At 26.0% G+C, this 12348-nt stretch overlaps 1 protein-coding gene across 2 annotated transcripts; it reads left to right on the top strand.

Annotated features, from left to right (window-relative positions):
• Nucleotides 1–2117: 2117 nt before the first annotated feature.
• On the top strand, nt 2118–11965 carry LOC113387716 (mitochondrial glycine transporter B-like). Of its 2 annotated transcripts, XM_026625083.1 has the most exons (8): nt 2118–2539; nt 2884–3076; nt 3209–3327; nt 5110–5194; nt 7137–7318; nt 8986–9161; nt 9402–9508; nt 11690–11965. In XM_026625083.1, the coding sequence occupies exons 2-8, from the start codon at nt 3059–3061 to the stop codon at nt 11867–11869; spliced, it is 867 nt and encodes a 288-aa protein (XP_026480868.1). In that variant the 5' UTR covers nt 2118–2539; nt 2884–3058; the 3' UTR covers nt 11870–11965. The 2 variants fall into 2 exon arrangements, with proteins under 2 accessions (XP_026480868.1, XP_026480869.1); XM_026625084.1 differs by lacking the exons at nt 2884–3076; nt 3209–3327 and having other exon boundaries at nt 2122–2539.
• Nucleotides 11966–12348: the final 383 nt, after the last annotated feature.

The following is a 12348-nucleotide window of genomic DNA, read 5'->3' as shown; positions in this document are numbered from 1 at the left end:
TGTTGATGACAAAAACGGAAATCAATAGTGGAAAATTTTATCAAACGAAATTGTTTCGTATTTGAAAGGTTTTGATTATGTTATATTTTATTTTGATGTCTAATTTTTTCTATTCTTTTATAATTACAAGCGTCTAAACATCTCATCTAGTAATAATTATGGATTATTACAAAAACAAAACATAAAAAACAAAACTTTTTAACTAAATTAGGCTCAATTTAAATAAACATCTGTACTTAATTAATCGAACCTTATATTAACTATATGCTAAGTTAAATTGAAATAAACTTCTAAATTTTATTATTTGGCTTCACCTTAGTTAGTTTGATTCTTTTAAGCTTATTTCTGAGTTTTGATTTTCAAGTAAAATTAAAATAAAAATACTTAAAAACTTTTGATCAATAATATCTTTTTGAAAGTTCTAAAACTATTAATTTCAAACTTAAAATTACCTATTTTAATTATTTAATTTGTTTCTTTCTGGACATTTTCTGTTTTGAAATTGATTTTTTGTTGAAGACAAAACGGAAAAAAACTGGAAAATATAGTGAATAAAAAAAATTTGAATAAAAGTTTTTCTATACATTTGTATTTTAGATTTTAAATAGCCTTTATTTTTATTATTTTTAAGTTCAACTAAGATTAATAAAAGTAAGATTAATCTCTTATTCAATTTATTTATTGCTTTTTTAATGTGTTGAATTTATCTGAATTTCTTGTTTGTGACAAAACGGAAAAAAAATCCGTAATATTTCTCAAACGAATAGTATCAAACAAAATTATTTTATTGGAAAAACTAAACTTTTGAGGTTTAGGTATTGCTATATTTTATTTTCAAAATTTAGCTCTTGGTTTCTAAGTATAAATTTCGATTAAATTATAAATTAATTAATAATGATAATTAATATATTATTTGTACAAATTTTTGACAAATTACAAAGTAAATGAAATTTGCAACTGAAAGACATTCAACTTTATTAATCCAAATTTTTGTACGATTTATATAAAAAAATGCTTTAGTTAAAGTTTGTAATTGAGAAGTATCTTAAAAAGTTATTAGTAAATACCATACAAATATTTTATAATAATATTTATTATTTATTATTTTAAATACCATTCACTTCCATTTAATAAAAAAATGCAATTATCTTTACCTTTTTTAAAATACTAAAGTGAAATTATTTTTTTCTAAAAAAGTTGTAAAGAAAAGTAGTTTTGACAATTATAGTATTTTAATCAAGTCGTTTTCGGTATTACTTATTCTCTTTATATTGATGAGTATTTTTATTTTCCAAATTAGATGTTTGTTATCTGGTAGAATTTATTTTCTCCAGGAATGCCAGTTATTTTTTTTCATATTTAGATAAATAGTTTTACGATTAGATTTTTGGCTATATTAAACCAACTATATATTACAATATAAAAACTCTAAATTAAATAAAATTCGAGTTGATGCCAAAACATTAATTTTGTCCACTAGTTTTTATTTGAATGAATGGTCATTAATAAAATAAAAGAGTCAAATATAGTTGATTGGAACAAAAATGTATGTGAATGGCCCTTAATTTATTACAATTCTTAAAATATACTAATTTATTCGAGTGAATGAAGTTATAAATATTTAATAGTACTTCAGTTTGTAATAGTAATATAATATACAATACAATATTTAATAGATCAAAATAGTATTTAATAAATGTATGTGCTTGGATAAAATAGTAAATGGGTATTTGAATGTTTGCATAAAAATTACCATTTGAATTTGGCGCGCACTTCGCATCAAACAAATTGAAGTTAACCCTTAATTGTTTTTAATGTTAATAATAGCATGATTTATTAAATTTAATTATAAATTAATTTATAAAATTCCTAATCTGTTTCTGTAAATAACTTAGCCTTTCTAGACAACCTTTTACATATAATATGTAATAGAATACTTGAAAAAAATAGCAAGAGAGTATTTGAATGTTTGCATAAAAATTGCCATTTGAATTTGGCGCGCACTTCGCATCAAACTAACCGATGTTAACCCTTAATTGTTTTTAATATTTTAATAACATTTTGCATTAAAATTATTTATTGAATTAGAATTATAAATTAATTAATCAAATTCCTAATCTGCTTCTGTAAATAACTGAGCCTTTCTAGACAACCTTGTAAATATAAACGACTAATTTTTTTTGCATGTGTTTGTTCGCCAATTCGAATTTGCGCAATAAAACATTTTATCTCAACTGTCAGGTGGTCCGATTATGTCAGATGTAATAATTGTGCTAATAATTGAATAATAGACTTATAAATTGTGATACAGTAGTAAAAGACTTATTTATAATCATTTGCACTAATTTTGTGTGCAAATTATCGCGTGCAAAAAAATTTTTTCATCCTAACCTCAAAAAGTCATTTTTCGGTTTTGCGATTTTTTTCTTGTAATGGATGAAAGATTATGTCTGCTGCCGAGATAGAAGGACATTTGAGAAGATTCAATATTGACAGTGCCATCAGTGACCCCACAGTTAAGATAAGAGGCCTGGATGATGTAAGATTAAATTTATGTATTTGTGTTAGTGCCCCCTCAGAACGCTTGCATATGTATTTTATTTATAACATGTCCTCTTGCCCCCCAGCTCCATATAAAAGCATGTACTGTTAGTGTATTTAGTCAGTTGTTTGACTGCTTCTGTGTTGGCTGGATTAATACTAAAACATACATACATTGCACTTTGAATTGCACTTTCACTTACCTAACCTAACTGACATATTGCTTTTTTTATCCAAAGTGTTTACCCAAGAGTCTTTTACCCATGCATTCGATTTACAAAAGTTCCTCGACTCCAAAAATAATGTTCCAGTTCTTTCGTGTAAACCCAATTTATTATTCAGATTACTCAGATACGACTCAACAGCATTAGACAGGTGTTTTAGAAAATACTTGTCTAGCCGAAAGATTAGTGAGTTTTTGATTTATCTGCATACTAAATTTTATGACAAGAAAAGCAATCTTTATATTGTTTGAAAAAAAGTGATTGAAACAAGTTTTGTGTTACAAATACAGAGAATGGATATTGTCGCAAATGTAAGTACAATGCTTTTTTTGCTTTATCATTGTTCATTGTAACAGCATGGTAGTAAAGCAACATTATCATCATTTCATATATTGAAAATTGGAGAAATGAATGTTATGTTATAGTTCGTTTAATTTTTGCAGTATCCAGTTCTGAAGTCTTTTCTGGCAGGTTCTTTCTCAGGAACGTTCAGTGCGATATTGTTTCAACCATTGGATTTAGTTAAAACGAGGTTGCAGAACACTCCACAAAGTTCTACTAGGTAAATATAAATTTTATTACACTTTTATATATATACTTATTTTAGTTTTAAAATATAGAATAAGAGTTTAGAAAAATTCTATTAGTACAAATTTAATTAATATTAATATAAATATTAACCAGTGTGAATTTTGATTACAATTTTTGAGGGTAAAAGAGTATTTATTTAATTGCTAGTTTTTGAACTAAGTCAGCTTCAGTAAAACTTGAATTAAAATGCAATTTTGTTTACATTAATGGAAATTTTTAGTTCTTTTAATAATTTTGAAGTTATTTCATTTTTTATTGAAATAAATAAGCGGTTAAGGAACCAGGGTGAATTTTTAAGAATTTTTGGAGGTAAAACGTTTATTTATTTAATTCTTCTTGAACTAAGTAAGCTTCAGTAAAATTTGAATTCAAATGCAATTTTGTTTACATTAATTTAAATTTTTAGTTCTTTCAATAATTTTGAAGTTATTTCATTTTTTATTAAATTAAATAAGCGGTCGGGGAACCGGAGTGAATTTTTATTTCAAAGTTTTGGCCATAAAAAGTATATTTATTTAATTGCTAGTCCTTGATCTAAATCAGCTTCAGTAAAATTTAAATTAAAATGCAATTTTGTTTACATTAATTTAATTTTTTAGTTCTTTCAATAATTTTGAGTTTATTTCAATTTATATTATAATAAATAAGCGGTCAGGGACTGCGGAATTTTGAGGGTAAAAAGTACATTTATTTAATTGCTAGTCCTTGAACTAAGTCAGCTTCAGTAAAACTTGCATTAAAATGCAATTTTGTTTACATTTTAACAAAATTACATTTACATGTTTATTTCAATGATATAGATAGTTTAATTTATTTTGATCTATTTTTTAATTATTCAATTGAATAACATGTCAGAAAAGTAAATTAAGTTGGATGTTATACAAAGTTTTAATCGAACAGGTATAAACTAAATTAAAAATATTTTTTTCAATCGAATCATTATATTGATTTATTTTTCATTTTCATTATTTTTCAATTGAACAAGTATAAATTAAATCTAGAGGTTTTTATTAATTTGTTTCATTCATTATTTTTCTATTGAAAAAGTATGAAGTAAATAAAAGTATGTCATTAATGAGTTCTATTTTTAATTATACTATTTTAATTATATAGAAAGGTAAATTTATTTATACAAATTTTTAATCAAACAATTAAAAATTAAATTTAACTTATTTATTTATTTAATTAGTCCAATTTTTTTATACACTTTTTTTTCAATTGAACTTAAAAAAAATAATCTTAGTAATGTTTTATTAACTAAATTAAAAATTGTTCAATAATTTATTCTATTTTATAAATATATTAATTTACAATTGTATAGCAATTTAGGAAAGTAAATTTAGTTGTTTATAATATGAATTTTCAATCAAAAAAGTAAAATATTTTATCAATTTGTTCTATTTTTTTAAAGAAATTGTTTATGAATTGATAACAATTCAGAAAAATAAATTTAGTTATATATTATACAAAATTTTTCAAAAAGAGTTGAATTATTCAGAAATTTATTATTTATTATTTAGAATTATTATTTAGAAATTATTATTAATAATTTTGTTAGTTAAAAATATTTTATTTTTAATACATTAATTGAAGATTGAAGTAAAAATATAAATATATTTATATTTTACACAAATTTTCCATCGATTAAGTATAAAATATAACAAAAATGTATTACATATATAAAATATTGTATTCATAAATTTTATTTATATGTAGTACAACCAGATTAATAATTTATTTTCTTTATTTTCAGTCCTCGATCATGTGGAATGGTAACAGTTTTAACGACAATTTTAAAGAAAGAACAATTATTAGCACTTTGGACAGGAATCACACCTGTAAGTATAAATATAAATTATATATACAATATAAATAAATATATATATATATATATATATATATATATATAATTAGTAGCCAATTTGTTGAATTAAAATAATGAACTGACTTCTTTATTTGTGTTTTGACACTCGATGCGATAATTCAACAAATCTAAATTACAGAAAGTTTTTTTAATGATTTGAATTTTTTTAATGAATTTAATTTTAAAACTATTAAACCATTAATTAACTGAAAATATAAACTAAACAATATTATTTTTAAACAAGAAAACATTAATTGACCAAAAACAACAGAGTATTTACTGTTAATTTACCATAAATTTCTATTTTGGTATTCTTTTAAATATTGAAAGAAATTCAGATGGGGAAGTAGAAAATTAATTCGACTAATTGGCTGCTAGTTATATTATATATTTTATTATCGAAAAACAATCAATATATATATATATATATATATATATATATATATATATATATGTTACATTTTTTTCGAATGGTGAAAGCTATATAAATAAAATAGTAAAACAGACATCAATTTATATATTAGAAAAAAACTGATTCAATTTTCTAAAAAATAGACTTTAATAAATAAATAAATAGGAAAATATATAAATATATAAATAATAAATTGAAAACTGCAATCAGAAAAATGTGGACAAATAAATTCACAATATTTGTCACAGTTTTCTTTCATAAAAATGTATATGTATGTTTTTAATTGCAGTTTTCAATTTATTTATTCACTTATATATCTATCACCTATTTTTGTTTCTAATTTTTTTTTTCAAAAAATATTTTTGTAATTTTGGATTCAAAAATTCAAAAAATGACCCAGGCTAAGCACAGTCTAAGCGCCACTCTGGTACAAATGTTCACCCAAATGCGTTTAGACTGTTTATGTCTGGAGCACTTTTTCAATTTTGTGAAAACTATTGAAAAATGTGAAAATGCCGCCAAGCTAAGCACAGTATAGATGAAAATGTCGCACAGAATTATTTGCAAATGCGTTTAGACTGTGACTATACGGGAGCACTTTTTCATTTTTTTGTAAATTAGGCAACTATTTTTTTTTAAATTGAATTCGAAATGAAATGACGATTGTTGTTAATGTTCTGGAGATAAATTGATTTATGATTTACATTTGATTTGCACAGATATCAGAAGATAGCAAAAATAATAAAAGTTACAGTATTTGTAATAATATATTTGGAAACGTTTAAAATTTCACGAATATTTCATTACGGTACGGGAAGTTCCAGCAATTTGCCTTAAGGCACGATGCCATACACCACTAGTTAAATTCTATATTATAATATTATCTATCGCGAAGCAGATGGCAATTTAGAAATTCGAATTTTTGCAAAACCAGATGTACTGTTCTTGTTCCACATTACACTCTTAGCATATTGTTAAAAGACAAGAACATTTGTGTTTGTGCAAATCATTTAGATTAACATGTGGCATAGGTGCAAATTAAATTTGCAAACAACTTTGATAATTATGTGTGCAGATCATTTGCAAAATAATTGTTATAATAATATATTTCCTTATTGTAAAATAATATAAGGTTGTCAAATATCTCCCTTCCGCCTTTTTGTATTATAAACCAAGAGCAAAAAAGCGGAAGGGAGATATTTGACAACCTAATATGATATAATTTTTTAACTTCCCGAAAGAGAACTTGACAAATAATTGTAACTGATATTTTAACTAAAAAAATACATTTCTGAAGTAAAACTTCTTTAGGCGCGACTAGGGTGTAAATCCGTACAAATGCAACGGAAGTGCGTTACTGCAGATAAGAGTCGAGTGCCAATGATTCGTCATTCGCTCTCTATGATATCATTTCTATACGGGTCGATTGTGATTAGTCGTCGTGTCGTGTGAATAGAGATCTGTCGTTTAATAATGAGTACTAATTTTTAATTTTTGTTTTCAGTCCATAACACGATGTGTTCCTGGTGTTGGCCTGTACTTTTCTGCCTTACATTGGCTGAAATCGCAGACACTTGTGAATGAAAATGTAAACGAGCCAACCCCATTGCAAGCGGTTGCTCTTGGAGTCGCTGCAAGAACCATGAGTGGGGCTGCCCTTATACCAATCACCGTAATTAAAACCAGGTTGGTAGAAATCATATTATTTATCAAGAATCACGAATTGATTTTAAGTAAAATGTTTAAAAGAATTCATTATTGGTGTAAATGTAATTAGTGGTGCATGGCATGTGATATCTCGATTCCAAATCAACAATACAGCGCAATAATGAATTGCTTAAAAAAGTGTTCAAAATTTTCAAAAAAAAAAAAAGAATAATAAAAAAATCAAAATAAAACTAATCAAATTTTTCAAAAAAGTCAATTTTTTTCAAAAATTACAACATTTCTCAAAAATCAAATTTTTTCAAAGTTTTGCAAAGTTTTTTTTGATAATTTAGTTTTTGGTACGGAAAGTTCCAGCAATTTGCCTTAAGGCACGATGCCATGCGCCCCACTATTTCTAGCTATTATTGTTGTTGTTTATTTAAATTATTTTTTAACTTCCCGAAGGAGAAGTTTATGTTTTCATCAAAAAATCCGATTCGCTAATTTTATGTTTTCTCGACGTTTCGAGCCATTCTGAATCGAATGAGACCAAATTTGGAAAAAGTATGTGTGTGTGTGTGTGTGTATGTGAACAGATTTTTTGCCGTAAATCGACGTTTTCTCGAAAACGGCTGAGTCGATTTCAAAAATTTAAAAGCCATTCGATGTATCTCGACGAGAACTATTGTCAGTTTTGTGCGACGATCGGCCAAGCCGTTTCTTTGTAAATGACAGAAAAGTGAAAATGTTTGAAAATTCAAAAACCGATTTTGAAAATTCAACAACCGTTCGAAAGATATTGATTGGGAATCGTGCTGATTAGTTTTTGGTAGAGATCGGCCGGGCCGTTTTCTTGTAATAAAGTTAAAAAAAAAAAATTTCGACGATTTTTATGATTATTTTTTTGACGATAGATACCATAGTCTTCTAGATCATACTAAAATATTACGGCCCTACGACAACTGGTTCAGCTATAAAAATTCGTCAAAGTTTGCAAAAATTGGTATCGTTTTTTTAGCATTTGACAAAATTAGACTTTTTATCGACGTTTTCTCAAAAACGCCTGAACCGATTTTAGAAATTCAAAAGCCATTTAATATATTTCGGTGAGGACTATCGTTTGTCAGTTTTGTGCGACGATCTGCCAAGCCGTTTCTTTGCAATTTGAAATAAAGTCTTAAACTTTTCGTCCACAATTAAGCTCCTCCTACTGAACCGATTTTAAAAAATCAAAAATTCTTCGAAAGATATTAGTTGGGAATGGTACTGATTAATTTTAGGTGAAAATCTACCGAGCCGTTTTCTTGTAATGAACTGTTGAAAAAAAAATTTAAGCCGATTTTTATGGAACTTTTTTTGGCGATATACATCATGGTCTTATAGAACTTACTGTATTTACTGTTATTACGGCCTTACGACAAGTAGTTTAATTTTGAAAATTCGTCAAACTTTGCTAAAATTATTATCGTTTTTTTAAAGTAGGATTGATGAAGTTTATTATTTACACATTTTTTTTTTGATTATGTCGATTATTTACACATATCGGGAAGTTCATGTAACTTGCCTCAAGGCTAAATACCAAACCAACTAGTTTAGTTTTCGGTACGAGAAGTTCCAGCAATTTGCCTTAAGGCACGATGCCATGCGCCCCACTATATCTAGCTATTATTGTTGTTGTTTATTTAAATTATTTTTTTATTTTTTAGATATGAAAGCGGTGTATATAACTATGCCAGTATGACACAAGCCCTTACAATAATTTGGAGAACTGAAGGCCTTCGAGGCTTATGTTGTGGTCTCACAGCAACCCTCGTAAGGGATGCTCCTTTCTCCGGATTGTATCTCATGTTCTATACGCAAAGCAAACAAGCCATACCACAAGGTAAGGAAAAATTATTAGTGCTAATAAATTAATTCATGATCTTTTTTTAATTTTTCTCTAATTACAATCTGACTCACATAGGACATTCAGTAATTGTTTTGACTCTTATTATACGGATTTTTGAATGGATGGCAACCCAGTAGTTGTCCAATCCAGTTATGACTAATTAACCATACTCAAAGAATTTTCTGACATTTTTTAATTAATTTATGATTAACTATATATTTATTTTGTTTGCAGATATTTTAAAATCCCCATATGCATCTTGTGTCCATTTTACTTGTGGTGTAACGGCTGGAATTTTAGCATCTGCTGTCACGCATCCAGCAGATGTCATCAAAACACAAGTGAGTAATAAAATAAAAATGTATTTTAGATATAATTCCATAAGATTAGTTTTATTTACTAATAATCACCGAGTGCTTGAACAATTAAAATTAGTAAGTCCTCAGAAACAGCTCCGATTGCGTTTATTTTTGAAGTAGAACTTCTTTAGGCGCGACGACGATACGGACTGAAGTTGGTTACGACTATCTTTCGTAAATTCTGATTTGTCATTGGCCGATGACGTCATTTGCGTAGATTTGACGTGATTGGTCGTTTAATGTTTACAAAGGGAAAAATCGATACTTGTGATTCAATTGTCAACCGAACAGTCATGTTGAAATAGGAACATCAAATATAATTAAATTCAAAAAAAAAAATTACGTTTATCAAAAACCTATACAAATGCTAGCATGCAACCTTAGTAAAACTGAAATGTCAATGAAAATTAAATATTATTTTATAAAAAATTTTGATTTTCGACCGCCAAACGGCAGTTTTAAATTTTTTTTTAAAACTGCTGGACCCCTACCTTTCCAAAAATTTTGCTATTCTCAAAAACGTCAATACAAGTGAAATTTTGAACTTCTTGGTCTTTTGAAAAGTTCAAATATTGGAAAAAAAATTTTTATTGAACATAAAATTTCTTGAAAAATTTGACACTAATAAAAATATCTTGTTTTTTGTTTTATTTTTTTTTTATTTTTGATTTTCGACCGCCAAATGGCATTTTTTAAAAAAATTCAACCCCCTGGACCCGCCCTTCTAAATATTTTACCAATTTTTAAATATGTACATCAATAGAAGTGAAATTTTGAACTTTTTGATCTTTTGTAAAATTTAAATATTTAAAAAAAAGATCTTTATTGAAAATGAGATTTCTTGAAAAATTATCAGTATTTTTAATTTTTAATAAAAATATCAGTATTTTTAAATTTCAAATTTTGGGAACTGAATTTTTTTAATTATGAAATTGTATGAAAATGTTTGATTTTCGACCGCCAAATGATATTTTTAATTTTTGTTTTAAACCGCTGAACTTGATTTTCTAAAAATTTTACCAATTTTTAAATATGTACATCAATAGAAGTGAAATTTTGAACTTTTTGATCTTTTGTAAAATTTAAATATTTAAAAAAAATGATCTTTATTGAAAATGAGATTTCTTGAAAAATTATCAGTATTTTTAATTTTTAATAAAAATATCAGTATTTTTAAATTTCAAATTTTGGGAACTGAATTTTTTTAATTATGAAATTGTATGAAAATGTTTGATTTTCGACCGCCAAATGATATTTTTAATTTTTGTTTTAAACCGCTGAACTTGATTTTCTAAAAATTTTATCAATTTTTAAATATGTACATCAATAGAAGTGAAATTTTGAACTTTTTGATCTTTTGTAAAATTTAAATATTTAAAAAAAAAAAGATCTTTATTGAAAATGAGATTGCTTGAAAAATTATCAGTATTTTTAATTTTTAATAAAAATATCAGTATTTTTTAATTTCAAATTTTGGGAACTGAATTTTTTTAATTATGAAATTGTATGAAAATGTTTGATTTTCAACCACCAAATGGAATTTTTAAATTTTTTTTTAAACCGCTGAACTTGATTTTCTAAAAATTTTACCAAGTTTTAAATACGCCAATGCAAGTGAAATTTTAAACATTTTGAACATTTGAAAAATTTAAATATTGAAAAAAAATTCTTTTGAATTTAATGAGATTCCTTAAAAAAAATTGAAAATACTGATATTTTTTAGGACCTGATTTTTTTCAATTTTGAAATTTTATGAAAGTTTTTCACATTGTTGAAATCGGACGCCAAGTTCTCTCAAGAACTGAATTACCAACGGCTGGACCTGCCTTTCTCAAAATGCTAATCAGCACGTCTTACCATCAGTAAGAATCAAATCTGTTTTGAATAATTCAAATCGGTTGAGCGATGCTCTCGAAATCGTCGACGAAAAATTGTGTTCACACATACATTCACACAAACCAGTTTTTTCTAAAGCATGCCAAAATGTTCAGAAACCCCTGAAACGTAAAATAAAAATTTCATTCTCGATTTTTTTGCGATTACCATAACTTACCCTACGGGAAGTTAAAAATAAATTTTGGTTTTTAAGCAATCGCAGAAAATGTATTATTTTCTGATGTTTGTACACTTTAACAATTTAACAAATTTCTATTTTTTTACCAGATGCAACTTTATCCAGACAAATTCACATCAGTGCTCAGGGCCATGGGCCACATTAACCACACCATGGGCGTCTCTGGTTATTTCAGGGGCTTAGCCCCTCGTATGTTGAGAAGAACCTTGATGGCAGCCATGGCCTGGACAGTTTATGAACAGATAACACTCAGGATGGGTTTGAAATAAAAATAAAAAAAAATAAAAAAGAAATATGGATACTTTGGAAGAACTTTTTTGAGAATCATCGAAAGGTAAACTATCATTGTAATAATAGAACCAGATGACAAATATTTTACTGGACAAAATTTTATTTAAAATTTTATTTGTATCTTTGTAGATTTTATACCAAATACGTTTTAGCTGCTGAAGTAACTATCTGGAAAATTGTTTAAATTTTATAATGATAGTTTACTTTTTGTGTGATTTTAGGGGTTTATGAAGGTTATTCTGAGTGTTGTGATAATTTTTATAAAATTTTCCAAATTTAATACAACTTTGGTAACATAAGGGAAGTCAGCTTTAAAGGAGTATAAAAAGATAATTCTTATACATATCAACTTATAAATATTTTATTTATTTTATCATTTTTATGAACCCTCAAATGCAGTCTTTGCATTTCATTATCCAAGACAAAATATTAATTTTTGTTTCTTCTTCAACTCAGT

The sequence above is a fragment of the Ctenocephalides felis genome, unplaced genomic scaffold (assembly GCF_003426905.1).
Source record: "Ctenocephalides felis isolate EL2017-DRISC unplaced genomic scaffold, ASM342690v1 CF-g0.4_SCAFFOLD_03572, whole genome shotgun sequence".
In the NCBI taxonomy this organism is placed as follows: Eukaryota; Metazoa; Arthropoda; class Insecta; order Siphonaptera; family Pulicidae; genus Ctenocephalides; species Ctenocephalides felis.
Note: the sequence above shows the minus strand (reverse complement) of the source record. Positions and strands in the feature narration are given on the sequence as shown.

What these genes read in the sequence shown, in the direction of transcription:
- LOC113387716 (XM_026625083.1), top strand. An exon ending in TTTGGACAGGAATCACACCT is followed by an intron (nt 5,195 to 7,136) that starts GTAAGTATAAAT and finishes TTTTGTTTTCAG; the next exon opens with TCCATAACACGATGTGTTCC. An exon ending in CAGATGTCATCAAAACACAA is followed by an intron (nt 9,509 to 11,689) that starts GTGAGTAATAAA and finishes TTTTTTTACCAG; the next exon opens with ATGCAACTTTATCCAGACAA.